This window comes from Lutra lutra, chromosome 7, assembly GCF_902655055.1.
Source record: "Lutra lutra chromosome 7, mLutLut1.2, whole genome shotgun sequence".
NCBI lineage: Eukaryota > Metazoa > Chordata > Mammalia > Carnivora > Mustelidae > Lutra > Lutra lutra.
In genome coordinates, this window is record NC_062284.1 from 51,133,672 (window position 1) to 51,160,832 (window position 27,161).

The 27,161-nt window shown below is 46.3% G+C and overlaps 1 protein-coding gene across 6 annotated transcripts; it reads left to right on the forward strand.

Moving 5' to 3' along the window:
* Positions 1–9,527: 9,527 nt before the first annotated feature.
* KLHL33 (kelch like family member 33) lies at positions 9,528–18,503 on the forward strand. Of its 6 annotated transcripts, none has more exons than XM_047738678.1 (6): positions 9,528–9,639; positions 9,953–10,717; positions 14,577–15,501; positions 15,617–15,784; positions 15,889–16,437; positions 16,933–18,503. In XM_047738678.1, exons 2-6 carry the CDS (start codon positions 9,964–9,966, stop codon positions 16,970–16,972), a joined length of 2,436 nt encoding a protein of 811 aa, XP_047594634.1. In that variant the 5' UTR covers positions 9,528–9,639; positions 9,953–9,963; the 3' UTR covers positions 16,973–18,503. The 6 variants fall into 6 exon arrangements, with proteins under 6 accessions (XP_047594634.1, XP_047594635.1, XP_047594632.1 ...); XM_047738679.1 differs by having other exon boundaries at positions 9,533–9,633; XM_047738676.1 differs by having other exon boundaries at positions 9,580–9,674.
* Positions 18,504–27,161: the final 8,658 nt, after the last annotated feature.

Sequence of the window (27,161 nt, forward strand, 5' to 3'; positions counted from 1 at the left end):
CCTTCTAGTTCATGTCAAAGTGCCCTGGTGTTATTTGGCACCTGTTTTTCATCTTCTCCAATTCATCAGATCACACTGACTTTACCTGCAGAATATATCCAGAATCCTGTTTCTTCTTACTTCCATTGCTCCCACCCTAGACCAAGCCAGAATTCTCTGTCTCCGATATGGCAGTAGCTGGTGTATCTGCTTCTACCACTGTCCACTTAAACTCCATTTTCAACACAGCAGCCACAGTGAATGGTATCACCATAAAAGCCAGATTATGTTACTCTGCTGCTCAAAACCCTCTGTGTCTTCCTGTATTGCAGTAAAAGCTAGAGTCCTTCAAAGGTCTGTGACACCTTCCGTGATATGCCCTGCATCTCCCCACTTACTACTTTGACCTCATTTCCTGCTATTCACCTTGTTCATTCTGTTCCAGCAATAGTGGCCTTTTTATTTTTCCTTAAACACTGAAGATCTACCAGCCCCTCAAGGGTCTTCATTCTTTTTTTTTAATTAACATATAGTGTATTATTTGCCCCAGGGGTACAGGTCTGTGAATCGTCAGGCTTACACATTTCACAGCACTCATCATAGCACATACCCTCCCCAATGTCCATCACCCAACCACCCTCTCCATACCACCCTCCCCAACCCCCCCGCCAACCCTCAGTTTGTTTTGTCTCTTATGGTTTGTCTCCCTCCTGATCCCATCTTGTTTCATTTTTTCCTTCTCTACCCCCAGACCCTGCACTTTGCCTCTCAAATTCCTCATATCAGGGAGATCATAAGATAATTGTCTTTCTTGGGGCACCTGGGTGGCTCAGTGGGTTAAAGCCTCTGCCTTTGGCTCAGGTCATGATCCCAGGGTCCTGGGATCCAGCCCCAAATTGGGCTCTCTGCTCAACAGGGAACCTGCTTCCTCCTCTCTCTGCCTGCCTCTCTGCCTACTTGTGATTTCTGTCTGTCAAATAAATAAATAAAATCTTTAAAAAAAAGTTGTTTAAAAAAAAAGATAATTGTCTTTCTCTGATTGACTTATTTCGCTCAACATAATACCCTCTAGTTCATCCACGTTGTTGCAAATGGTAAGATTTCATTTCTTCTGATGGCTGCATAGTATTCCATTGTGTATGTATATCACATCTTCTTTATCCGTTCGTCTGTTGATGGACATCTAGGTTTTTTCCATAGTTTGGCTATTGTGGACATTGCTGCTATAAACGTTCAGGTGCACGTGCCCTCAGGGTCTTCATTCTTGTTGCTCCCTCTGCTCGAGAACTCTTCCTCAGCTAGAGCTTGTTCCATTAGTCTCATAATCTTTAAGTCTTTGCTCTAATTTTTTTCTTTCTTTAGTGAGGACTTTCTGACAATCCTACTTAAAATTATACTCCTCCAGTACTTTTTAGCCCCCTTCCTGCTTTATTTCTCTTGATAGCACTTATCACCTTCTAATCTAATAAGTTTTTTTAAAGATTTTATTTATTTGACAGACATCACAAGTAGGCAGAGAGGCAGGCAGAGAGAGAGGGAAGCAGGCTCTCCGCTGAGCAAAGAATCAGATGCGGGGCTCAATTCCAGGACCCTGAGACCATGACCTGAGCCTAAGGCAGAAGCTTAACCCACTGAGCCTCCTAGGCACTCCTAATCTAATAGTTTTATTTGTGTTTGTTGTTTGACTCCTCCTGTTAGAGTAGGAACTTCATGAGATGAAGGGATTTTTATCTTGTTTTATTCATTGCGTGTAATCTCCCAGTACTTAGAATAGGGTGGACATTCAGTTAGCATTTGCTGAATGAGTAAGTTGCTGTGGAGGTAAACCAGAGATAATCAAAGACTATCAAGTAAGACTTGGGTCAAAAGATAAAACAAATTGGGATTATATGCACTTGGGAAAAGAGTAAGTTTCTGGTTACATACTAAGTAGAAAGTGCTGATAAACACTTTTTTCATTGACAAGGAGCGACCCATAAATGGGTTGAAAATACACTGAGACATGGACATTGATAATCAGAAATTTTGGGGTAGAAGACAGAGTGTTTAGGATACAGGTAGAAAGGAAAATTCCTCTCCATGAATATATTTGAGAACAAGAATAATCTCTGCCTCTCTAGGCTTGGGGAATTAATTTGGTAAATGGGAATCAAGCATATTATTTTGTATTAGCCTCGGGTATTGTAAGTTTTTATTAATATTGTGGGATGAAAAGGATCTTGGAGGGGGATCTTTTTTAGCCCTATAGACCCAGCTGGTTCTGCTCAGTAGGAGACTTCTTTAGGGAGCTTGGGCTCTTGGCTGAGGCTTCTCAAGATAGCCTCACAGTTTGTAAAACCAAGAGACTAAAATCATGGCTCCTTGAGTCCCAAATTGTGGACTTCTCCTAGCTCAGTCTCTCCCGAGTCTCCTATTGGCAGTACAGGGTCAGTGTGTGCTGCTGATTTCCACGAGTGAAGACACTTGAGGATTGTCAGGCCCCTGGACAGCATCCAGCTGAGTCATATATGGAGCCCCAGGGCAGGCTGACTAAAGGATCAAAGAGGTAGGCTCCTGTTACAGAAGGCAGTGTGAGAAAGGGAACCTGTACTCAGCTCACCTGGCCTTGAGACTAGCTCTACCCCTAGGGTCTTTGCTCTGTGGTTTGGAATTTCGCCAAACTCATGACTATGAGGGCGGCATCCTGGGAATGTTGTAGGACTTCATGAAGACACATGCCACTCAGACTACACAATTAGGAAGAAAGCAGAGGACAGGTGAGCACCATGGTCAGTTCCTACTCTCGGACAGTTTCCCTACTTGCTGGCCCTGTTCCTGTATACCTACTTTGATTCACCTGTAAGTCCTGCTCAGAGGTGTGGCCTGAAGGAACAGGAATATTGAAAGAAGTACGTTTCAGTTTCCCCCTTTAGTGGTGCTTCTGCTTCTGCTTCTCTGGTATAAGGTCACAATGTCTTCAAAAGCTTTTCAGCTGCAGAAAAAAGAAACCCCAAATTCAGCAAGGAACAACAGAGATCAGCTCCTCCCCACCCACTGGGGGATTTTAGGGAGAAGCCAAGAATATTAGGCTTCTCCATCTCACAGCACAATGAGGGAAGCTGGGATCCCTGATTCCTGTGGTGTCTGCTTTGCCAGGGAGCATCCTTCCTCAAGGAGACCTACTCTATCTACCCTGCCCTTCCTGGATTTGGGAAAGCTGGTTTCCTTTTATGGCTAGAGCAGCAATTGGAAACAAAAGCCTGTAAGAATCAGACATATAATAGCAAAGACTAAAGTGGACCAGGTGAGAACTGTGACAAACATAGGAATACCTACCCTGTTCTGTTGGGCAGCAACTACTTGGCTCCAGCTGAGTGTGTCCCATGAGATGGAGGCCCCAAACTACCAGATGCATGTTAAATATTGGCAATTAGTTTTGAAAATTGTAAATTCTGTATGATCTGAACTAAACTTGTACAGCTAAGCTCCAGTCCAGAGGCCACCAGTGTTCAACACCTGGTCTAGAGACTCCCTCACCAGAAGTTCTTTTTTTTAAATTAATTAATTAATTAATTAATTAATTTGATAGAGAGAGATCACAAGTAGGCAGAGAGGCAGGCAGAGAGAGAGAGAGGAAGGGAAGCAGGCTTCCTGCTGAGCAGAGAGCCCGATGCGGGGCTCGATCCCAGGACCCTGGGATCATGACCCAAGCCAAAGGCAGCGGCTTAACCCACTGAGCCACCCAGGCGCGCCCCCCCCTTTTTAAAGATTTTATTTATTTGACAGAGAGAGATCACAAGTAGGCAGAGAGGCAGGCAGAGAGAGAGGGGAGGAAGCAGGCTCCCTGTGAAGCAGAGAGCCCGATGCGGGGCTTGATCCTAAGACCCTGAGATCCTGACCTGAGCCGAAGGCAGAGGCTTTAACCCACTGAGCCACCCAGGCGCCCCCACCAGAAGTTCTTTTTTTTTTTTTTTTTTTTTTAATTTTTTTAATTTATTTATTTGTCAGAGAGAGAGAGACCACAAGTAGGCCGAGAGGCAGGCAGAGGCAGAGGGAGAAGCAGGTTCCCTGCCAAGCAAGGAGCCCGATGTGGGACTCGATCCCAGGACGCTGGGATCATGACCTGAGGCGAAGGCAGCTGCTTAACCAACTGAGCCACCCAGGCGTCCCCCCACCAGAAGTTCTTGACATGGTCCTGCACACTGTTCAAGCTTACTGAATAGGACAGAGCCATGTGATAGGTGCCCGCCTGGACCGAAGAGCTCCAGTTCACATCTGCTGAGGAAGGTGGGTTGCAGAATGACTAGAGGAGGGGCCTCATTTCTCAGGCAGGAGAGGAAATGAGTTACTGTTGGTAGTTCTGGATTTCTTATGGGTGTCAACCTTGACTTGTATTTCACTTCCTCATCCTCTTACCGGCTTGCTCACTTACCAGGTTTCTTGTAGAATGTATAGAGCAGGAGCAGAAGGATAAGCAGCATAGCAATGAGTACTGCCCACCAAGTGAGGAGGAACATGAGCAGGCAAAGCAGAGCCCAGGAGGGAGAGCCAGGGATGGTACCGATGGAAGGAAGGGCATCAGATTGCAGGGGAGAGTGAATGCCGCCTATCCTTTGTCCAAACCTTTGTCCAAACCTCAGTGCCACCCACTCTTGTACCCCAAGGATGCTCCTCCAACTCTCCCAGGTCCTCCTAACCCAGGACCTGACCCCGTGATAACAAGTGCCCATACTAACCAGGCAACCACCTAAGGGAGGCGTGGAGACAAAGTTGACAAGGGCATAGGAGCAGAGGAAAAGTTGGAGAGGATGGGGGTGATGTTCAGTTTTGGGAGAGATGAAAGGTCAGGAGGTCGGTCTACAAATGAATCATGGGTTTTAGGTTTAGAGAGACAAGGACAGCAAATTCTGGCTTCCTTCCCTCATACTCTATTCCCTACTCGTCACCGCAACTTCCATGCACACCACCACCAAGTTAGCAGACGTTTTTTTCCCACTTTCAGGACTAGAGATAAAGAAAACAGGCGTGTCAGGGCCAAGCCCTATAAGTCAGAAGTAGGGCAGTGAGGGGCAGGAGGGGAAAGGTGATTAATGAAGGCCCGTGTGGGGGTGGAGGAGGAGTACTCACCAAAAAGAATAAATACTACAGCAATAAGAAATGTGAATAGATAACCTCACATAGTTCATGGGTCCTGCCTTAGCCTTTCCCAAAAAGCCGATTTATTATTATTATATATAATATATATATAATAATTATTATTATTATTATCCGATAGTTTATTCTGGCAGAGCTACTTTAAGAGGGCACGACAATCACTTGGGGAACGGTCCCAAGAAGAGAGAGAGTGATTGCCCCCTTCTCCTTTCGAGAGGTAGGAGGGAGTGAACAAAGAAGAAAGAGTTGAGGGAGCTTAGGGGTCTTAAGGGGAAGAAAGGATGGGAGTAGAGTGCAGCGAGACACCTGGTAAATGAGGGACGGGAAGATGGGAGGCAGATGGAAGAGAGTTATTCTCCCTAAACTTTGCCTTGATATACAGACAGACTTTGAATTTTTCTATATGAGCTTGGACTGTATCTTAAACACCAGCCAACCACAATCATCACCTCCCTACATTGTCATCTAACTACTGGTTGCTGAGTTGGAGCCCTCTTGTACTCCTCATCCTCCAAAAATTATGCTCTTAGGATAGCCCTAGACTCTACCTACCTTTTCTCCTTTTTCCACCAAGACTCTTGGTAAGATAACAACTAACCTGGAAGATTTCAGGGGTTGAAACAAAGCAGGAAAGGACAGAGGACAGAAGAGCATTGAAGATTATGGGCAGTCATGAGGGGGACAGAGACAGACACCATCCATGCTCATGCCTGAGGAGAAGGGCAGGCAGAGGCAGAAATCAGTGCATTGCAAACGCAGTGCATTCCCCTCATATTTTCACCTAGCTTTCCCAGAAGTTGCTTGACATACTAAATTTTATACTATCTTTGAAGGTTTTACCCTGCCCACATAAATCCCCTTAGGTCATTCTTGGTTTTTGAGCATTACACTGGCAGGCGATGGACTAAGTAAAGTTTCTCTCTCTCATCTCCTCCTTAGGTTCACTCACCTGATGGTGATTAGAGAGTGCATACAGGCAGGACCCTTGCTCTGCCTAACTGTGGAAATCCTAGCCACATTGGTATTCTGGCCCCAGGCAGCTCCCATTCGCACACCCACACCGGTCCTATTTCTTGGAGCTTTTCCAGTCATACAGGAGCCTGGAAATGAGCCTGGGAACAGACATTCCTTTGTGGGGAGAGAACCACATCACAGAGCAGTAGGACTATCTAGGTACCATCAGTGCCAAAAGGGGGAATGGAAGTTTGTTTGAAGGTGCTGGGGTGGGGAGAATACCAAATTTTATTTTATTAAAAAAAAAAGATTTTTATGTATTTATTTGAGAGAGAGGGAGAGAGCATACAAGGAGCGGGGAGGGGCAGAGGGAGAAGCAGGCTCTCTGCTGAGCAGGGAGTCCCACAAAGGGCTTGATCCCAGAAGCCTGGGATCAAGACCCAAGCTGAAGACAGACACTCAACCAACTGAGCTACCCAGATGCCCCGGGAATACCAAATTTGATAATCAAAGACCACCACACAATTTTTTAGTGAAATGAGGGATGGGAAGAAATGGTAAAGGAAGGTGAGGGGCTACCTGCACATAAACTACTTTTAATGTGATTGATGAAGTCTCTTGCTCATTTCATCACTTATACCCTCAGCCCTCAGAGGCAGAAAGCAGGGCTCCAGGTCATTCTGCCCAGAAGACTGGAGTGGAAGGCCTTACTGCTTGTGGCAGAGATCCCCAGGTAGGAAAGTGTGTTCACATGATGGCAGAGATAGCTGGCGCAGGGCCCTGGAAACAACAGTGGAAGCATTAGTGGTGAGAGAAGGGGTAGATGGTGAGTATGCGCCATGCCTTGGTGTGGTTCTCACCTTGAAGTCTCCAGAGATGCTGGTCCCTGTGAGTACCCCAGTGGCTAAAGAGAAAAAGATGGAAAACATGCCAAAGAAACTGCCCTCTGGACCTTACCACTGTGGGACCATATTTTCCAAGAAAATGCTATTTATGCAAAAGAACAGAGAAAAACTGGGTTTGGGAGGGGGCAACTCCTGGCTTCCCTTCATTCAGGCAAGATAACACCTGTACCCAGTTTACTGTCAGTGACTTAGACTGGGACAAATAAGGCAAGATTGTAAATTAGTCAGCCCAGGGACCTATAGGACTTAGTATTCTGATGGCCAACTTGCAAATGACATACGGAATCAGAACTCATGGGGTCTTTTCTGGGGAGATGTGGACTAATGAGGTGCCCTGCTCATGAGGTGACATTTTGAGGCATGCATTCCCTTTAATACATTTCTCAGCCAGCTTCCCGTTGTCTCTTCTTTGGGCACCCAAAGAAGAAAGTGGCTGGTCAGCTGGGGTTTGTGGGGAGGAATGTTCTAGCAGATAGTTGATGAAAGAGAGGATTTGGGTGGCTAGGTGGCTCCGTTGATTATGCGTCTGCCTAACCCAGGGTCCTGGGACCCAGCAGGGGAGTCTGCTCCTCTGACTTCCAGCAGGGGAGTCTATCCTCCCATAGCCCCTTCTTGTGCTTTCTTTCAATGTCAAATAAATAAATATTTTTTAAAAAGAGAGGGGGATCAGGAAGATTGTTTGGAGGAATACCATGGGTGTTTTTAAAAAAAAAAAGGAGAAGTGAGTGGAAGGGAAGGAAGAACTCCCACCTCCTCACTCCCTTCTCCCATCCTCTTAAGTTCTGTTTCCCATCGGCCTCTTCCCATAAAGGAGTCTGGCTAAATGGGTGTCCTTTTCCTTCTTGCCTCAAATTGCAAAGTGTCCCTTCCCTTACTAGAAGGGTGGATCTCAAGATTGTGAATATCTGGGAGCTGGAAATGGCATTTCTCATCTGGTAGTCTTGTCTAGTGCTCATCCTAGCAGATCCCTAGAATACATCCTTATTTTTCCCTGAAAGAGTTGGCATATGGAGTCTGTTCCAGCAAATCTGTGCAGTTTCAGGTTGAGTCCCTGAGAATCTGCTCTGCCAGCTACACACACACACACACACACACACACACACACACACACACACAATTCCATATCTCCCCACATTTGGCCCTTTCCCGATCTGTCCAGCTCTTACGGCCATCCCCTCAGTTACTCTAACCCTCACCTTGACTCCCTGGCCACTGCCTTAGACCTCCACTCCACACTACCCATTGCCAAGCACAGAAGGACTGTCAGGGTCACCAGGCCCACCAACACTAACTCATTTTCCAGATCTGTGTTAGGTAGCTGCACCCATGCTCCTGGAAGGGCAGAGACTTTATTGACTGATTTGATGCCTCCACCTGATTCTTAAAATGACTTGTCCAGGCTGGAGTCACAAAAAGTGCAGGCTGGTGGTCAGCGGATTTGGGAAAAGGGCATATCAAAGAAGGGGATGAACATTACCTGGAGCAGGTTTGAAAAGATCTCTGTGAAAACTGCCTTGTTCATAGCCATCACTTGTTAGCCAAAGCGAAGGTGATCCAGATGGAACCGCCAAGTGCTGGACCCAGGCTTCTTGAAATAGGAAATAGTGCCAGAGAGGAGAGGAAAGAGGAACAAGTCTGGTCTCACCCCTCCCTGATGGGAAAGCCATCCTCTCACTAAGTGTGAGGAACAATCATGCTTTGCTCTCTGGTTGAGACAGCCTGGACAAATCTTTTTATTGGTCAGCGAATCCACCCCAGCAGCCACGCCCCAAACCCCCATCCTATCTTCCAGGGAGAGGGGAGAGAAGAGGCATTGCTGTCTTATTCCCTAAATTTCTTCCCCATAAAGATACCTAGAACTGTAGCAAAACCCCCAGATTTAGGGGGTCTCGGAGTAAGAAAGAGGTGTTATCCTGGACAGAGGGAGCAGCTGTTGGTGTCCCACCCCAGTGAAAATGCTCATAGCCCCCCAGAACATTGGTTCCCCCCGCAGCAGAGATCACTCCACCTTCCACTGAAGGGTCCTCATCCCAGGGATCTAGGTGAGGATTAGACTCACCCTGACTCTCTAAACACACAGGGTTGGGCTTCTCTTTCTCACCACTGACCCCACTTCTGGACAGGGAGGAAATCCCAAGGCGTGGGGTGGATCACCGGTGGTAGGTATCCCTGACTCCTTCCCCTTCACCTCTGCCCTGGGTGGATCCAGCCTGGTTATGTGTGCATTTCATGTCAGTACTGTTCCCTCCAGAATCTCAGCTTTATCGTGCACAGGAAAACCAACAGCCAAAACCCTAGAACTGACCCCAAACACATCCTTCGATTTTCTGGTCCCAGGCTCCCGCGGGTCTGCGCAGACCTCCACACCCACCCCCCAATACCCCACACCCGTCCGCTGAACGCAGCCTTTATAGCCTGGCTCACTCCCCCATCCCTGCATCCTTCTTGGCTTCTGAATTTGCCTCGCTCAGCGCAAGGACGTGACCTACAGGTGGAAGGGAGGAGGTCATCTCGGGACGAGCCCAGGGGGATTGGATGACAGAGTTTGGGCGCCCGGAGCCCAGTCCCCAAGCCCGCCAGCACCAGCTATAATTAGTCGGGTGGGGCCATTGACCCGGTTGCGGGGCAAGTTCCCTCTGCCACACGGTCCGAAGCTAATAAGGTTCAAGTGAGAGGCAGGAGGAACGGTGGTTTCTCGGGAGGGTGATTATCGGGATGGGCTGGGGGCAAGCCGGGTGGGATACACTGCGGCTACTGAATCCGTACACAGGCTCCTTGCACGCTTCGCTGCGCTTGGTGAATCCCAGAGTCGGGCAGCATAGCCTAGGGGCTCGAGCCTTGGGATTGGGGGTGGGGAGTGGGGTTTGAAGTAGGGAGTGGGACTGTCATGTTGCCGGGTTGGAGGCAGGGGTTCCTCCGGCCTCTCTGGGTCCAGCTCTGAACCCCTCCTCTCTTCCCTCTGTTCACCATCGGCAAAACAGCGAACCCGACCATGAGCGTCTCGGACTCCGCACATCATCCCTCCGACCCCGGGAGCGTCTCTCTTCCTGCCCAGAAGAACCTCCTCAGCTTCCCTTTACCCGACCGGAGAACCCCTTCCTGGCCTCGTTCCCCGGACGAGGACCCCGGTTTGCCCCCCTTTCCTCTGGAAGACACTGTCCCCAGGCCTTTGGCCCCGGGGAACCTTCCATCTCCAGCCTTGTCCCTAGAGGAAGAAGAGGAGGAAGAGACTGAAGACGAAGACGACTCGGCGGAGCCGGAGGGACTGCGCAGCGAGGAACACCCGAGCCAGTTTTTCGCGGAGGCACAGCGGCTTCGGGAGCAGAGGTTGTTGCTGGACGAAGAGGTGTCCGTTGCGGGGCGAGTATACGGGGTGCATCGGGTAATCTTGGCTGCGATTAGCAGCCTCTTCCGAGACAGGCTGCTGGGCGGCAGAGGTCCACAACCGCCCCTCAGCCTAGACGTGACCGCCAGGGCCTGGGAGGCCGTGCTGACCTTTGCCTATGAGGGGTTCCTGGGCCCTGCCCCTGGGGGAGATGTGCTGGTCGTGGCGGAGGCTCTGGGAGCACCCCGGGTGAAGGCCGCGGCCCAGTGGAGATGCGAAGGGGCTGGAAGCGCCAGGGAAGACGGAAAGCCGCCCAGCCAGGTGGAGGAGCTGAGGGAAAACCTGCGCAGTATTGAGCTCCTATACAAAGAGGGTGTCGGGTGCGACCTGGAGCTGGAGGCAGGCGGCTGTCGGCTGCGAGGTGAGGACCTGGGTGGCATTACATTACTGCAGGTACAAATATGTGTGTGCAAGCTGTGGGTGGTTTGATCCCTACCACAGTGGTTTTGATCCCTGCTGTACTCAGAATTTCCCTGGGGGTGGCCTTTGGTGCCTTTCCTGACCCACTGAGAGTTGAGGCATGCGCAGCTGAGTTGTTTTCCTGGGAGCACTGACAGATTTAAGATGACCCTTCAACGTGTGGCTTTCCCTGTGCTCAGTAACAAGGGATTTCCAGCCAGCTGGCTGGTGTTAGGAGTATAGTCTAAGCCAGGAGAACAAGCAGAAAGTGATTGACTCAAACAGGGTGTTTAACCAAAGGCCCTTCTTGGCATCTTCTATTTAGGACATAGGAAAGCCAGAGGAATATGGTGGGAAAACTCACCGTGTGTCTCTCACCTAAGTGTTCTTGACACCATGGTAGATAGGAGTCCTACAGCTAACAACAAGATCTGGCTTTGTTTTTCCACAATCTTAAGACTACCAGGACATGGCACTTTGAAGTTAACTGTGTTTATCACTAGAAAAGCTAAGGACGGTTGAATAAATTGAGTATTATTCAGATTCTACTAACTTAGTGAGGTACGAGGGTCCAGGAATTTTTACACACGTCCTCTCTTTTCATTCTTGCTTTAAACTAGTAAAGTAGGTATCGTTATCCCTAGGTGCAGGGGGAAAGTGGTAAACTAAGAGATGATAACTGGTGAGAACAAGGATATTAGCTGATATTCAATAGCCCAGTCTGCTTTCACTAGGCCATGCATTCCCTTCTGTGCGACCAAACCAAAGACACATAGGATCTGACAAATCGGAGTTAGAATGCAGGCACATACAAATTTGAAATTAAAAGGTATTGATTCAGAGATTATCTAGTTCAGCTTTTATACCTTACTGATAAAGAGACCAGACTTCAAGACAGGTCCAAAATCACAAAGTTACTGCTCATTGGAATGACTGGAACCCAAAGTGCTTCTGGGACTCCCAGAGGAAAAACCATCCGGTCTTAGCTTAGACTGCTTTAACAAAAATACCGTAGACTGGGTGGTTTGACAACAGAAATTTATTTCTTTTTTTTTTTTTTTAAAGATTTTATTTATTTATTTGACACAGAGAGATCACAAGTAGATGGAGAGGCAGGCAGAGAGAGAGAGAGAGAGAGGGAAGCAGGCTCCCTGCTGAGCAGAGAGCCCGATGCGGAACTCGATCCCAGGACCCTGAGATCATGACCTGAGCCGAAGGCAGCGGCTTAACCCACTGAGCCACCCAGGCGCCCCAGAAATTTATTTCTTAACAGTTCTGGAGCCTGGAAGTCCAAGATCAGGGTGCCCTTATGGTCATGTTCTGGTTAGGGCTCTCTTCCAGGTTTGCAAAGGGTCACCTTCTCACTGTATCCCCACCTGGTGGAGGGAGAGGTTATCTCGCTAATGTCTATTTGTATAAGGGTAGTAATCCCATTCATGAGGGTTCCACTCCCATACCTAATTACCTGCCAAAGGCCCCACCTACAAATATCACCACACTGGGGACTACGGCTTCAACGTATGATTTGGATGGGGGGAGATTCAATCCACAGCAGGTCTTTGTGTGCTTGTTATCATTTCTGATAGTAGTAACTGGAGGGGGGATTTACAATTTCATAGTTATAAAGTTTTCTCTAGGGTTTGGAATTTAAACGTACTTCTATCCCTGCCCTCATTTCCCTAAGAAACATTTCAAATTAATGGTGGAAACCTGCCATGTAAAATTCTAGGGAATAATGATGAATAGGAGAGGGAATACAAGTGGCCGTAACACTTTCCCTGTGGCCCTGAGCTACAGGTTGGTTGACTATATGGGAACTGAAAAGGCTTACCTGCCTTGAGGAATGCAGTTTTTTCAGGCAATATGTATTTGAAAGCTGTCACTGATAATCACTTCTCAGGAAGCACTGAGGCACTACTGACTGCTTAAAAAGATAGTGGAAAGCCACATCAACATCACCTGTCCTTTGAGAGAGGCCAATGTGCCACAGTTGGTCAGAGCAGCTGGAGGTTTGTAAGCTTTCCTGGGAGTTCAGCCCTGTTACCTGCCTGAGAGGACTTCCAATAGCATTTCCCCCTTTTTTCTTATGAAGCATTTTAAACACATAGCAAATTAAGAAAATATTAATATGAACACTCAAATACCCATCTCCCAGACTTAATAGTTAGCATTTTTCTAAAAGGATTTTATTTATTTATTTGACAGACAGAGATCACAAGTAGGCATAGAGGCAGACAGAAGAGAGAGAGGGAAGCAGGCTCCCTGCTGAGCAGAGAGCCCTATGCGAGATTCGATCCCAGGACCCCGGGATCATGACCTGAGCTGAAGGAAGAGGCTTTAACCCACTGAGCCACCCAGATACCCCTTAACAGTTAACATTTTTATGATATTTGTTTCATCTCTTTATCACTGAAGTTTAAAGTAAATCTGACATTTTGCTGATAAATACTTGGGTCTGTGTCTCTTTAAAAGAGGACATTACCATAATACCTTCCTTATGTCTAATGAAGTGAATAATAATTCCTTAGTATTATCTAGTCCATGTTGAAATTTTCCCACTTGTCCAAAAAACGTCTTTTAGAGCTGGTTCTTTCAACCTAGGACCCGCTTGAGGATTATGCTGTGCTCAGATACACATCTCTTATGCTTCCTTTATTCTTGTGATGACTTGACTTAGTTGAAAAAACAAGATTAGTTAGCTTATAGAATGCTCCATTTTCTAGATGTGTATGTGTTTTCCATTACGGTTTTAACTTTTCCTTTAGTCTCTCAATTTCCTATAAATTTGAATTGAGAGCTAGAGCTTCGATTAGATTTAGGTTAAATATTTTGGTCATAATACTCTATGCCAAATGCCAAATATCTTAAATTGAGTTGCATTAGGAAGCATATGAGTTTAGTGATTTAGTAGCTTTGGTTAACTGGATAGTTTGGTGTCACGGGGGCCATGCAGACAGGAAGGGTATGGATACCCCAGTATGCTCCTTGCAGCCTGACATCATTGCCATTGGGTGGTGAGATCAGCTCAGATCTTCTTATCTGTGGGATAGAAAATAAATCACTTCTTTTTTGTAGGATTCAGTTTCCTTCTCTTAAAAGGAGCAACAGAACTGGATGATTTCGAAGGCTTCCAGTTTAAAATGTCATGATTCCATGAATTGTACTGACATGTGCGGGAGGTGTGCAGAGAAAAGCTGTAAATGGGAAACCTTAAGTAGGAGATGGCAGTTAGAGGAGGTTAGGTCACAGCCATTCCTGAATGTGGTGCCATTTTCTGATTAAAACTGGAATAACAAAATGACTGAAGCCAGTGGCTTTTACTATGGCAAAGGAAATAACTTTATTTTGTTCACAATACAAACTTATATAAATTGCACATTGGTCTTTGCAGTTTGTTTTTTGCCCCCTTTTAGCAAATGCTGTCTATAGCATCTACTCAGCTTGATCCATCAAGGCTCTTTTTCTAATTGACCTAGATAAAAAAAAAAAAAAAAAAAAAAACGAAAAACTAAAGCAATGGTTATCGCAGTGTCTTTAGGCCACTAACATGAGAATATGCAGGATGCTTCAAAATATAAAGATACAAATTTCTAGGGTCTCCATCCAGACCTACTGAGTCAGAATCTTCGGGGGTGTGTCCCTGAATCCTGCATTTTTTTTTTTTTTTGAATCCTGCATTTTAACAAGCACCCCATGGTATTCTTTTGCACACCACAGTTTGGCCTGTGGCCTTGGGTGGTGGGCCCAAGCTGGGGGTGTGAAGCTGGGATCGTGCCTGGCAATTTGCAACACTCTGGATTCCCCTCTGCTTCTTCTTGCAGTGCACCGAGCAGCCCTGGCCTGTGGCAGTGAGTTCTTTGGCGCCATGCTCCTGAGTGGGATGAGGGAATCCCAGGGCACAGAGGTGTCTCTGCATACCATCTCTGCCCAGGACCTGAGACTCCTCATTTCTTTCGCCTACTCTGGTGCCGTGCGGGCAAGGTGGCCAGGACTACTGAGAGCTGCCCAGGCTGCTCTGCAGTACCAGAGCTCTTCTTGCCTTGCTCTGTGCCAGAGAGCCTTGGCCGGGGGCCTCAGCCCTGCACGCTGCCTGGCCCTGTTCCCCATAGCTGAAGCCCCTGGATTAGAGAGGCTCTGGAGCAAAGCCCGTCACTACCTCCTCACCCACCTGCCTGCTGTGGCTTTGTGCCCCACTTTCCCTTCTTTACCATCTGCCTGCCTGGCCGAGCTCCTGGATAGCGATGAACTACACGTGCAAGAGGAGTTTGAGGCCTTCATGGCTGCATGGCGTTGGTTAGCTGCCAACCCCGAGACCCAGGAGTCAGAGGCCAAGGCCCTGCTTCGATGTGTTCGCTTTGGCCGCATGTCCACCAGGGAGCTGAGGAGGGTACGGGCAGCTGGGCTGCCTCCAGCCCTGTCCCCTGACTTGCTGCATCAGCTCCTGGTGGAGGCTGCAGTTCCGGGTCAAGTGAGGCGGAGGGAGCCTGACCAGGCCCTGGTAGTGATTGGCGGGGATGGGCTCCGATCAGACATGGCCAGAAGACAGCCATCCCGAGGAGTGTGGTGGGCCCGGGCCTTCTGCTGCGGTACAGGATTGGTTCGAACTGTGGATTGGGGACAGCTCCCTGCCCTGCCTGCCCCGGGGCGTTTCCGGCACGGGGCTGCGAGCCTGGCAGGAAGTGAACTCTATGTGTGTGGGGGACAGGATTTCTACAGTCATGCCAACACCCTGGCTTCAACTCTCAGGTATGGGCCCCATTAAAGAGCAGGCCTCAGGGTGGGCAGCTGAGGGAAGTTGTTGGCCCAGCCAACCACAGAGTCCTGGGGTCACTACTCTCACCTCTCATTCCACTGTGTCCAGGTGGGACCCCAGTCAAGAGGACTGGGAGGAGATGGCGCCTTTGTGCCAGGCTCGGAGCTTTTTTCCCCTGGTGGCACTGGATGGACTACTCTATGCCCTGGGCGGCCAGAACGGTGATGTTGCTCTCGACTCTGTGGAGGCGTATAACCCCGAGCTCAATGTCTGGAGGTGAGCAGGGAAGGGTCATTTCTAGACATCAGGGAGAGACTAGGGGACTTGGAAGGGAAGCCAAAGAGGATTTTTGCCTGATCAGGTGCCCTGTTCTCTCTCAGGCCAGCTCCTGCCCTTCCAGCACCATGCTTTGCCCACGCAGCTGCTGTTTTGGAGGGCCGACTGTACGTGAGCGGTGGCTGCAGCGGTGCTGGCCAATACCTGTCCTCCTTGCTGCACTATGACCCCAAGCTGGAGAAGCCAGGGACACTTCTGAGCCCTATGGGCATACCTCGGGCTGGCCATGTCATGGCCGCTCTGGGGGGCCGGCTGTATGTAGCAGGTGGGCTAGGCAAAATGGGGGACCTACTGAGCTTTGAGGCCTATGAGCCAAGGACTGATAGCTGGACTCATCTGGCACCTTTGCCCTCCCCCCATGTGGGGGCTGCAGGTGCAGCTCTGCAGGGGGAGCTCCTTGTGCTGGGGGGCTACAGCCACCGTACTTATGCTCTCTCCCACCTTATCCATGCTTACTGCCCTGGCCTGGGCCGCTGGCTCTGCCTGGGAACTCTACCAAAGCCTCGGGCTGAGATGCCGGCCTGCATCCTGGAGCTGCCCACTGTGCAGCACATAGCTTTAGTTCCCACGCGGCACCAAACCAAACCTGCTGGGTGAGTGGGGAGCAGCAGGGGCTGAGGGGGTGGAGGAAGGGATCAGAAATATCATGAGAGAAGGACACAGATGATGGGGGGAGAAGGAGAAGGCTTTATTCATGATAGCATTTTATTCTAGCACAGTGTTTCATAACTCACAAACTGCTTTTGTATATATGATCTCTGTTGAGCAAAAGGTAGCTCCAGAACTCCTGGAAAAAGGCTGTTGGAGAGGGGGAGGCAGCTGAAGGCCTGGATAAGGTGAGGAGGCCCAGGAGCAGCTCTACAAGGTTTAGGGACCCTGACACGATTGTTGGTGGGGCAAGCGTATCTAGTGGGGAAGACAGTTAAGAAGTTCCAGTAGTCAGTGTGTAGGGGCCCCAAGAGGACAGTTAGCAAAAGTGCTGATTCTGACCCATGGGTCAAAATGAAAAACGTGGAAGGGCTACCCCTGAAAGAGTATGAGGAGTGTGGGGAAAAGGACTGTAATTGTCATGCTCTTCCCTTTTTCAGGACTTGCTCCTTTCTACTCTCCAATCCCCGGGACACCTAAACCCTCTTGGCAATATTCTTTCTCAGGTAACTTGCAGGTTCAGTCCAATGTTTCCTCAGCCCACACACTTCAGGCTGCCCCTAAGAGCCTCTTGGCAGAAGTCCTTGTCCCGACCTGGCAACCTGGTGCTGCAGGGAGCCTGAGTTGCCCAGGAGATGAGGCGGGAATGCTGCGTGTGGGGAAGAGGAGGAGGCCCAGGCAAAGGAGCCAGGTGTCTATGGTGGGAAAGGGATGGGATGAGGTTTGAGTGGTGGGATGGAAAAAGCCAGAAGCCTGACTGGCTTCTTTCCTTCCTTTGAGGTGAGTTCAGGGATCAGGAGTGACAACAGGACAGTTGCGGTATGAGGTCCTAAGTTGTGAGAGGAGGTGGAAGAGAGGAAAAGTGAGAGACAAAGAGGACTCAGAAAAGTGGTTTCCCCCCTTTCTTTCTCTTTCCTCTTGAGTTTTTAAGATTCATTTCCCTTTTTTTGGCCAGGCAAAGTTAAGTCAGATGCTTCCTTTCTCCCTTCCTCCACTATGCTCTTTCTTCCTTTCTTTTTCCTTTCCTTTTTTCTTTTCTTTCCTTTTCTTTCTTCTTTCTTTTCTCTTCTCCCTTCTCCCACATAGTGACCAATCCCCTACTATGTGCCAGGCACTAAATGAGGCACAAGGACACAGAGATTGGAGAGCTCCTGACCAGCAGGTAGACTTGTGGGTGGACTTAGGAGTAGGGCCACTTATCTCATCCCTCTCTTCGCTCGCTTTTAGAGGTGTGAGAACTCAGACAACAGAGGAGTGAACTCTGCCCAGGGAAAGCTTCTGCTAAGGAAGTCATCATCAAATAGGTGTAGTTTGGATTGGATTTTGAAGACTCCTTGGAAACTCACCAGTCAGAAAAGGGGAAAGGCACTCCAGTCAGAGAAAAGGAGCAGGTGGGACATGTAGTGCCCTGTGTCTCTCTAGCAAAGGGAATGCCAGTATTCCAGAGGGTTCTTTGGAGGCTTCTGCTGCTGTTGCCAGCCCACCCCCTTCTCTGGAGCTTTTCTGAAGATAGTAGTTTGCACTTAATTATATATTCCCTCCATCCACAACTCTCCTAAGTCTTTCCTGTTTGGTATTTCCATTTCTGACCCCTGAGCAGCTCAGGGCAAAGAAGGGCCAGTTCTTTGTATAGGTCAGTTTTCTATTACCATTGTTCATTAAGATTCTCGTGCTCCTAAGGGTGAGATAAAGGACTCTCTCTTGTGCCTTTCTTCATCCTGGCCTGGAGGTGCTTGACATACTTTTGTTTATTTTATTTTATTTTTTTTGAGATTTCATTATTAAGTTCTTTTGCCCCCCTGTATCTCTGGTTTGGAGCATAGATGAACATAAGGAGGGATAAGTAGAATATATATGAGAAAAGGGAAGAAAGACTGAAGAAACCAGAAGAAGGATATTGAGGGTTCTGAGAAACTATGAGGATTGAGTCTTTAGGATGAACTTCTGTGAACATATTTTTTGTGGTTTGTAGGCAAAGGCAGACTAAAATAAAGGTTTCATAATTATTGAATGATTCTTGTCTCAGTTTTTCTATTATAAAAATCATGTAAAAGTCCCATGTAATTTGGCTTCTATCTCCACCACACTATTGAAACCACCTACCCTCGTTGTCACCATGACCTACTTGTCACTTAATAATATAAGGCCATCCTCATTCTCCCTCACCTTTCTGCAGGATTGACTGGCTTGAAAATTGGCTCTTTCCTGAATATTTATCCTCCCCTGGTTCCAGAGAGCACACTCTTCTGGGCCTTATCTTACTTTTCCAATCTGAAGAGGCGGTAGAGGGGATGCCTGGCTGGCTTAGTTGGAGTAACATGTGACCCTTGATCCTGGGGTTGTGAGTTCAAGCCCCATGTTGGGTGTAGAGATTACTTAAACAAACAAACAAACAAATAAATTTTTAAAAATTATTAAAAAAAAAACCAAAGAGGTGGCAGAAAGCTATATTATCCAAAAGGGCATGGCTCCATTCCAGGAAATGCTAACAGCCAAGGATCCAAAAGTATGTGGATAGGGGTAGTTAGTTACAGAAGTCTCTAGCTTTTGCTATTTAGGATTTTGTTTGTTTGTTTTAAAGGTAGGCATCCCACCCAGATGTGTTTGGAGCCCGATGCAGGGTTTAAACTCATGACCCTTAGATCAGGAATTGTATACCTAACCAGCTGAGTCACCCAGGCACCCCCTCATTATTAGGTTTTGGGTTGAGGAAAGAGTGAGAAGAGAGATGAAGACCTCTGATTTGTAGCAGGACAGTGGCCAGTGGTCTACTCCTCACTGAGAAAGTCCTGATATAGGGCAGGTAACAGGTTGGGGCCCTAGCCAAGTGGTCTGAGAATCAGTGTAGTATTGCAACCCCAGAAGGGAGATGGAGTGAGAATCAGGAATGGGATTCACACACTCACACAGAGTGGGCAATCATGGGAATCCAGGGATTAGGCTACAGTTTGGTGAGTGTGTGGAGGCCCAGGATTCTTACCTTTGGTACATCAGGATTCTTACCTTTGGTACATAATGAGGATTTTAGGTCCCTCCACACTCTTCTTTCAACCTCCGTTGTGGGTAAGGATGAAATTTCTGTATTGCTCCCATCTTTTCAAGACTGACTCAGGACCTGGATAGGACTGGGCATGCGGGCTGATGTTTGGTATCAGTAAATGCATTGGACTACCAGGATCCTTGGTCTCCTGTGCCTCATTCTAGGTGGTCCATGTTCTTCCTTTACCTTGCTTTATGTTCATTTTCCTTGAGAAATCTTCCCTCCCCTCCATGTAAAGTTATAATAATTAACCTGGGTTCTAGTCTGATTTTTTTCCTGCCTTCCTCACCTCTACTTGGATGAACCACCGTCATGACTTCAGATTCATCAGGCTTTGTTGATATTATTAGTTTTGCCGTTTTCCTATACACAACGCTTTGAAATCATTTAAGTTTGTTCTCCTCTTATCTTTCTTCTTTACTTGACTCATCATGTGATTCTGAGCTACTGAAATAGAAACCTAACTGGTTTCTTGTCCCAATGTTTTATCTGTTAGAAACATTACATGTATTATGTCCTGGACACCTGGAAAGTTTAAGAGGAAGAAAAAGTTTAAAATGAGAAAAAAAAAGGAGGTGAAAGTGATGTGAAAATCCTAGCAGATACAAAACCAAGTATCCTTATTTGCCCAGAAAGAGCCTGGGCTGAAGAAGCAACAAGGCCAGAAGACTGGAAAACTGCCCAGCAAGATTGCTTAATGGAATCATGGAATGAGGAGATTTTAGAGACCATGTCATTCAAACTTTTCTTTATAAAGTGCAGGAAGCCAAGGTATGTGGCACAGTCTAGGTAATGAAGAGGAAAGCTGTTTATGAGAGCAGTTTCCAGGTGACATATCTGTACATAAGGACCAAGAGGCTGGCTTAGACAAGCGTCACAGTTTGGGGTCTATAGGCAAGAAAGTCCTAACTACTCTTTCAGGGCCTAGACTGCATTCCAAATCTTAGCCAACCCCTGGGATCAAGGGGCTACATGTGGAAGAGTGAGTTTATCATAGTTCCTATTAATACAGGACAAAAAAATACACACACACACACACACACACACACACGTATATACATATGCAGGGATATATGTGTATGTCACTAACAGTGAGATTATAGTCTTTTTTCTCCTCGAAGAGATAGGATGTTTATGATATTATTGTCGCAGCTGGAATTCAAGATACAAAATCTGTATTTCTGATTAGAATAATGAAAAAAAAGCACATCCTGAAAGTGTATGAATTAGAATCAGTAACTTGGGTTCAAGCCCCAGATCAATTGCTGCTTTGGTAATTGTAAGTCCCTTAATCACTTTGAATGACAGAATTTTAGTCCATGAACTAGGGATAATACCTGTACTATGAACATATCATATCACATATCATAGTGCTAGTAGAGTCATGAGCCCCAGAGCTTGGGATAGTCCTAAGGACCTATAGGTACATCTGGAAAAGTATGCCCTGGTAGTCTGTAAACCAAGTTCCAAGGCCACATCCTTTTTGATCAGTGAACTAGATAATGTCAAACAAGATAGTCGGTGTGCTGTATGGTTCCCTGAGACCATAAGTGTCATTCACAGGGTTAAGAGGTATATTCCCAGCTACTCTGGCCTGAAATTGCTCCTAAGATAAGGATGTAGGCTCATCTGGACTCTAGCTAGGGCCAGGGCATTTAGGGGGTTAGGGATCTTCTAGCTCTATACCAGCTTGACTAATCATCAGATAGGCAATTTGAACCCCAGTGCACACTTTTCAAGCAAACTGTCACTGATGAAAACCAACTCTCTCATAACAAAGTAAAAACCACTTGTTTTATAGTACTTGCTATGTTCCAGGCAGTGTGCTAAATGCTTTACATACATTATCTCATTTAAATGTCAATAGAACCCATAAAAAGTGGATGCTATCATTATCCACCCCCACTTTTTAAAAAGATTTTATTTATTTACTTGAGAGAGAAAGAGAGAAAGAGCATGAGAAGAAAGAGGGTCAGAGGGAGAAGCAAACTCCATGCTGAGCAGGGAGCCGGATGCGTATCCCCTTTTTACAGATAAAAAACTGAAACTTAGGGGCACCTGGGTGACTCAGTGGGTTAAGCCACTGCCTTCAGCTCAGGTCCTGGGATTGAGCCCCATATCGGGCTCTCTGCTCAGCAGGGAGCTTCCTCCCTACCCCCCCCGCCCCCCCCGCCTACCTCTCTGCCTACTTGGGATTTCTGTCTGTCAAATAAATAAATAAAATCTTTTAAAAAACCCCTGAAACTTAGAGGAGTGACTTTATTTACCTAAGGTTATATTGTTTATAAATGTTGAGTGTGTATTCAAACTCAAGTAGAAGGAATTCAAGCCCATTTTCTTTCTATATTTTTTAAGATTTTATTTATTTATTTGAGTGAGAGAGTGAGAGAGACAGAGAGTGCAAAGGGGAGGGGCAGAGGGAGAGAGAGAGAGAAGCAGACTCCCTGCTGATACAGGGCTCCATCCCTGGACCCTGAAATTGTGACCTGAACCCAAGGCATATGCTTAACCAACTGAGCCATCGGGTGCCCAGATCCTGCTTTCTTTAATTATGTCACCTCTCCAATATAGATCCGCCTCTACAGAATGGTGGGCTTTATTTATGAAACTCATTATTGGATACTACAAATGGGAACAATTAAAGGTATAAATGGCACTGGAGGCTTAGAGACATAGTCCTAAGGAGTCTGATATAAAAGTGCTGTAACACATACTAGTTGTGAATTTCAAAGAAGCTCAGCTAGAGCACAAAGCTCTTCCTTCCAGTAGTTTGTCTCATTTGCTAAGATGTGTTGAGCCAGGGATTGTTGCGAGTATAGTATATCAGGTGAAACTTTTCAAACAGAGGACCTTGACTGGCCATTTTACCTTATCAGCAATATCTGATAGTCTTAGTGCAGACTCAAGGACCAGTCTCTTACTCAGTTCAGGGTTTATGAGATCACCTTACCTTATTTTTCCTTCTGCAGCCTAGGTCACACAGCTCATCAACAGCAGAGTATAATTTAGACACAGATCTGTTGGACTCCAGAGTGCACACTTAGTTACTATACTATACCATCTCCACACCCATCTTAGAGTCTCTAATGTGGTGGCCAAGTATTCCACTCCTCCTGAGACTATCCTTATTCCCATATTTGGTTTCATTATTCCCACGAGCCATTAAAAGATTCCCCCAAGTCCACTATTTTTACATCCAAAGTTTACTATGAAATGCCCCATCCACCCAGAAGCAGCACTCAAGTCCTATGTGAGATCAGGTTTCCTGATCATGTTTTTAATATGATTACTCTTTGTTTGTTTGTTTGTTTGTTTGTTTTAATATGATTACTCTTTGACATGAGTCTGTACTCCTCAGGCAGGTCCCATCTTCCAAGACTTATGAACTGCTAACATCCTCTTTTAATGTGTTCATGAAAAAGGCCTCCAGGGGCACCTGGGTGTCTCAGTCAATTAAGTGTCTATCTTCGGCTCAGATCATAAACTTGGGGGCCTAGGATCGAGCTCAACATCAGGTTCTCTGCTGAGCAGGAAATCCCTCTGTCCCTCCCCTTGCCCATGTTCTCTCTCTCTCTTTCTCTCAAATAAACAAGTAAATAAAATTTAAAAAGAGAGAGAAAGAAAGAGGTCTCCAGGACAGCAGTTCATTTTAATATTTAAAGATTTTTATTTATTTATTTATTTGACAGAGAGATCACAAGCAGGCAGAGAGGCAGGCAGAGAGAGAGGAGGAAGCAGGCTCCCTGCTGAGCAGAGAGCCCGATTCGGGACTCGATCCCAGGACCCTGAGATCATGACCTGAGCCGAAGGCAGCGGCTTAACCCACTGAGCCACCCAGGCGCCCTCATTTTAATATTTAAACAGTGGCATTCTGTAGGCAATAATGCTAAAGACATGTCAAAGGTAGCAGATTACTGTGGTCAAGGTCTGGACTGGGAATCAAGGGACTTGTGTTCTAGTCCTAGCTCCTTCTCTTACTGACTGTTTCAACTGGGGCAGGTCATTCGAACCCTTTGGACTGTCAAATGAGAAACTGAGTAGTTAGGAAAGTGTTAACAGCTCTTTTTCTCCAACTGCTAAAATGTGGCTAGCAAGCTACAGGCAGGATTGTCCAGCCCTGTTCAGAGCCTCCAGGATAACTGATTCACAGCATGGACTCCTCTTCTCAGGTCCTCACAAGGAGCAGTGCTATGGGGCAATACTAAGTGCTAGATTACCTGGCCATAGCAACTTCTGTAGTGAATCTGGGTAAGTTTTTGTTAGAGCTGCATATCTAGAATGTGGCCACCCAAAATGGCCTCTGACCACTTGTGTTGTCTGTTCAAACACATGCTTGCTAATATGCAGGGAGCAGGTGTTGAAGTTACCTGTTAACTGAGTTTTAAAGGTTTTTTTTTAAAGATTTTATTTATTTATTTGACAGACAGAGATCACAAGTAGGCAGAGAGAGAGGAGGAAGCAGGGTCCCCGCTAAGCAGAGAGCCTGATGCGGGGCTTGATCCCAGCACCCTGGGATCCTGACCTGAGCTGAAGACAGAGGCTTTAACCCACTGAGCCACCCAGGCGCCCCCTGTTAACTGAGTTTTAGTCAGCATGGATTCTTTTGTTCTAATATTATTTAACAAATGTCCCAAGACATTATGAAAGTTGATATTACATTTTTATACAAAAGGTAGAAGAAGGCAGAACAATATATTAAATCTATTCACTGTCTTCTGTTAAGACCTCTTCCCAGTACCTCTCTGTGGGCTGAGAAACAAGGTCACTTCCCTGAACACAATGACTAGACTGATCCTAGGGCACAAGGGTGGGAAGGAGTGCTGAATCTGATAGATCACCACAATGTCTCCTTGTATTTGTTGACTGTAACCCTGGGGCTGTACAGCTATTAGGGAAACATGACTTCACTGCATACATCCCAGAGGTTGGTTTAGATGCTGATTAATCTGATATCAATGAAGAAATATTTGTTGAATGAATAATGAGGGAATGTAGCCATTTCTACAGATATGAGGCTCCTTGTCCAAGCAGAGATGCTTGCTACCTGGATTGACATCTACTTCAGCTAACCTACCTACCAGGATAAGCAATTCTACTGCAAGTCACTATTGCACAAAACAATGTATTAGGGAGTGATTTAAAATGTTTAAGGAGGGTGGGTTGACTACAATGTAATCTGATGTAAACTAGCCTTAAATGTTGCAGGTCTAGTGTTCCAGTTATCTAATGATGCATAACAAACCACCCAAAACTTAGTGACTTAAAACAACAACTACTTTACTATTTTTCTCATGATTTTATGTGTCATTGGTTTCACTTAAATTTAGGTAGGGTTTAGCTAGATGATTTTTCTGTTCTGTGTTCATTGATGGAGGTTACTTGGTTGTATTTAGCTAGTCAGTGGGCTGGTCTGGAATGCCCAAGACAGCTAGGTTCACATGTTTAGTGCCATCATGGGAGTGGCTGGAAAACTAACTCAACTGAGATCATTAACTAAAGCACCTGTACGTGGCCTCTTCCGTGTGGTAGTCTAAGGGTAGTTGAACTTACTCGGCAGCCTCCAGAGGGAGGCTTCCAAGAGTCCTGGGTAGAAGGTGTGAAGTTTCTTTGACCTAGCCTCAAAAGTCCCAGAATGACACTTCTGCACATATATTGGCCAAGAAAGTCACCAAGTCAACCCAGATTCAAGAAGTGAAAAATCAGACTCCATTTCTCAGTGACAGGAGAAGCAAAAAATTTGTGATCTACTTTAATCTGTCATACCTGATAAGGAAGACTAGACAAAGAGGGAGAGTTTATAGTCCCTTAAAGGAAGGTGAAGAGAGGTGTTAGTAAATGTCAACAGGTCAGAGACCAAACGCAGGGTTGTTTTGAGTTAGAGGGGTCAGAAAGAAAAATGCCCTAAAGTTCTTGGGCTTCTGTAGCTTTCAGGTGGCCCAGAGGGCTACTTTGGGACGTCAGATACTACTGAATAAGTGCTTGTCCGTGTATCACAACTTGTATGATGTTTCAAAGTTGGTAGTAGTTAGACTGAACAGAAACACAAGCTGTAAGTCTAAAGGTAATTATTCACAAAGAAGAACAAATCCATTGAAACCAGTGGCCTTTACATTCCCAAGGTTCTCACTCTTCTCAGCTTCTTATCTGAGGAGGCCCGCCCTTCCCAGTTCAAAGTCCTATCTCTCCAGGAAGTTGCTCAAAGTCCCTTCCCCACATAAACCTGTAGTTTGTTTCCTAGTGGAATATAGCATTTCTCATAATCTGCCTATTTTTTAAAAAGATTTTACTTATTTATTTGACATGGAGAGAGAGATCACAAGTAGGCAGAGAGGCAGGCAGAGAGAGAGGGGGAAGCAGGCTTCCTGCTGAGCAGAAAGCCTGATGTGGGGCTCGATCCCAGGACCCTGAGATCGTGACCTGAGCAGAAGGCAGAGGCTTAACCCACTGTGCCACCCAGGCGCCCCATGCCTATTATTTTTTTATAAAAGCTTTTTTAAAACATTATTTTTATTAACATATAATGTATTATTTGCCCCAGGGGTACAGGTCTGTGAATCGTTAGGCTTACATATTTCACAGCACTCACCATAGCACATACCCTCCCCAATATTCATAACCCAACCACCCTATCCCTACTCCCCCATTTCCCAGCAACCCTCAGTTTGTTTTGTGAGATTGAGTCTCTTAGGGGTTGTCTCCCTCTTGATCCCATCTTGTTTCATTTTTCCCTTCCCTATCCCCCACAACATCCCCCTGCCCTGCCTCTCAAATTCCTCATATCAGAGAGATCGCATGATAATTATTTTTCCCCGATTAACTTATTTCATTTAGCATAATACCTTCTAGTTCCATCCATGTCATTGCAAATGGCAAGATTTCATTTCTTTTGATGGCTGCATAGTATTCCATTGTGTGTGTATATATATATATATATATATATATCACATCTTCTTTATCCATTCATCTGTTGATGGACATCTAGTTCTTCCCATAGTTTGGCTAGTTGGACATTGCTGCTATAAACATTTGGGTGCACATGCCCCTTCAGATAACAGTCTTTGTATCTTTAGGGTAAATACCCAGTAGTGCGATAGCTGGGTCATAGGATAGCTCTATTTTCAACTTTTTTATAGAATTTTTTTAAAAGATTTTATTTATTTATTTGACAGACAGAGATCACAAGTAGGCAGAGAAGCAGGCAGAGAGAGAGAGAGGAGGAAGCAGGCTCCCCGCTGAGCAGAGAGTCCGATGCGGGGCTCGATCCCGGGACCCTGGGATCATGGCCTGAGCCGAAGGCAGAGGCTTTAAACCCACTGAGCCACCCAGGCGCCCCTATTTTCAACTTTTTGAGGAATCTCCATGTTGTTTTCCAGAGTTCTGCCTAATTATTTTGTGACTTCTGCATATGTCTGTCTCCTTCATGAGATCATGAAGCCTTGAGAAGAATGCGTGTTTTATACATTTCACATGCTATCATTTGCACTTGGTAGATGCTTAACAGATTAGACAATTTTTTAATTGAAGTGTAGTTGATATATAATATTATAGTAAGCAGATGTCTGTTGAATCAAAATGGGGGAGGACAAGAAGTGTGCAATAAAGCAGACAAGAAGAGATGAACAATTTTCA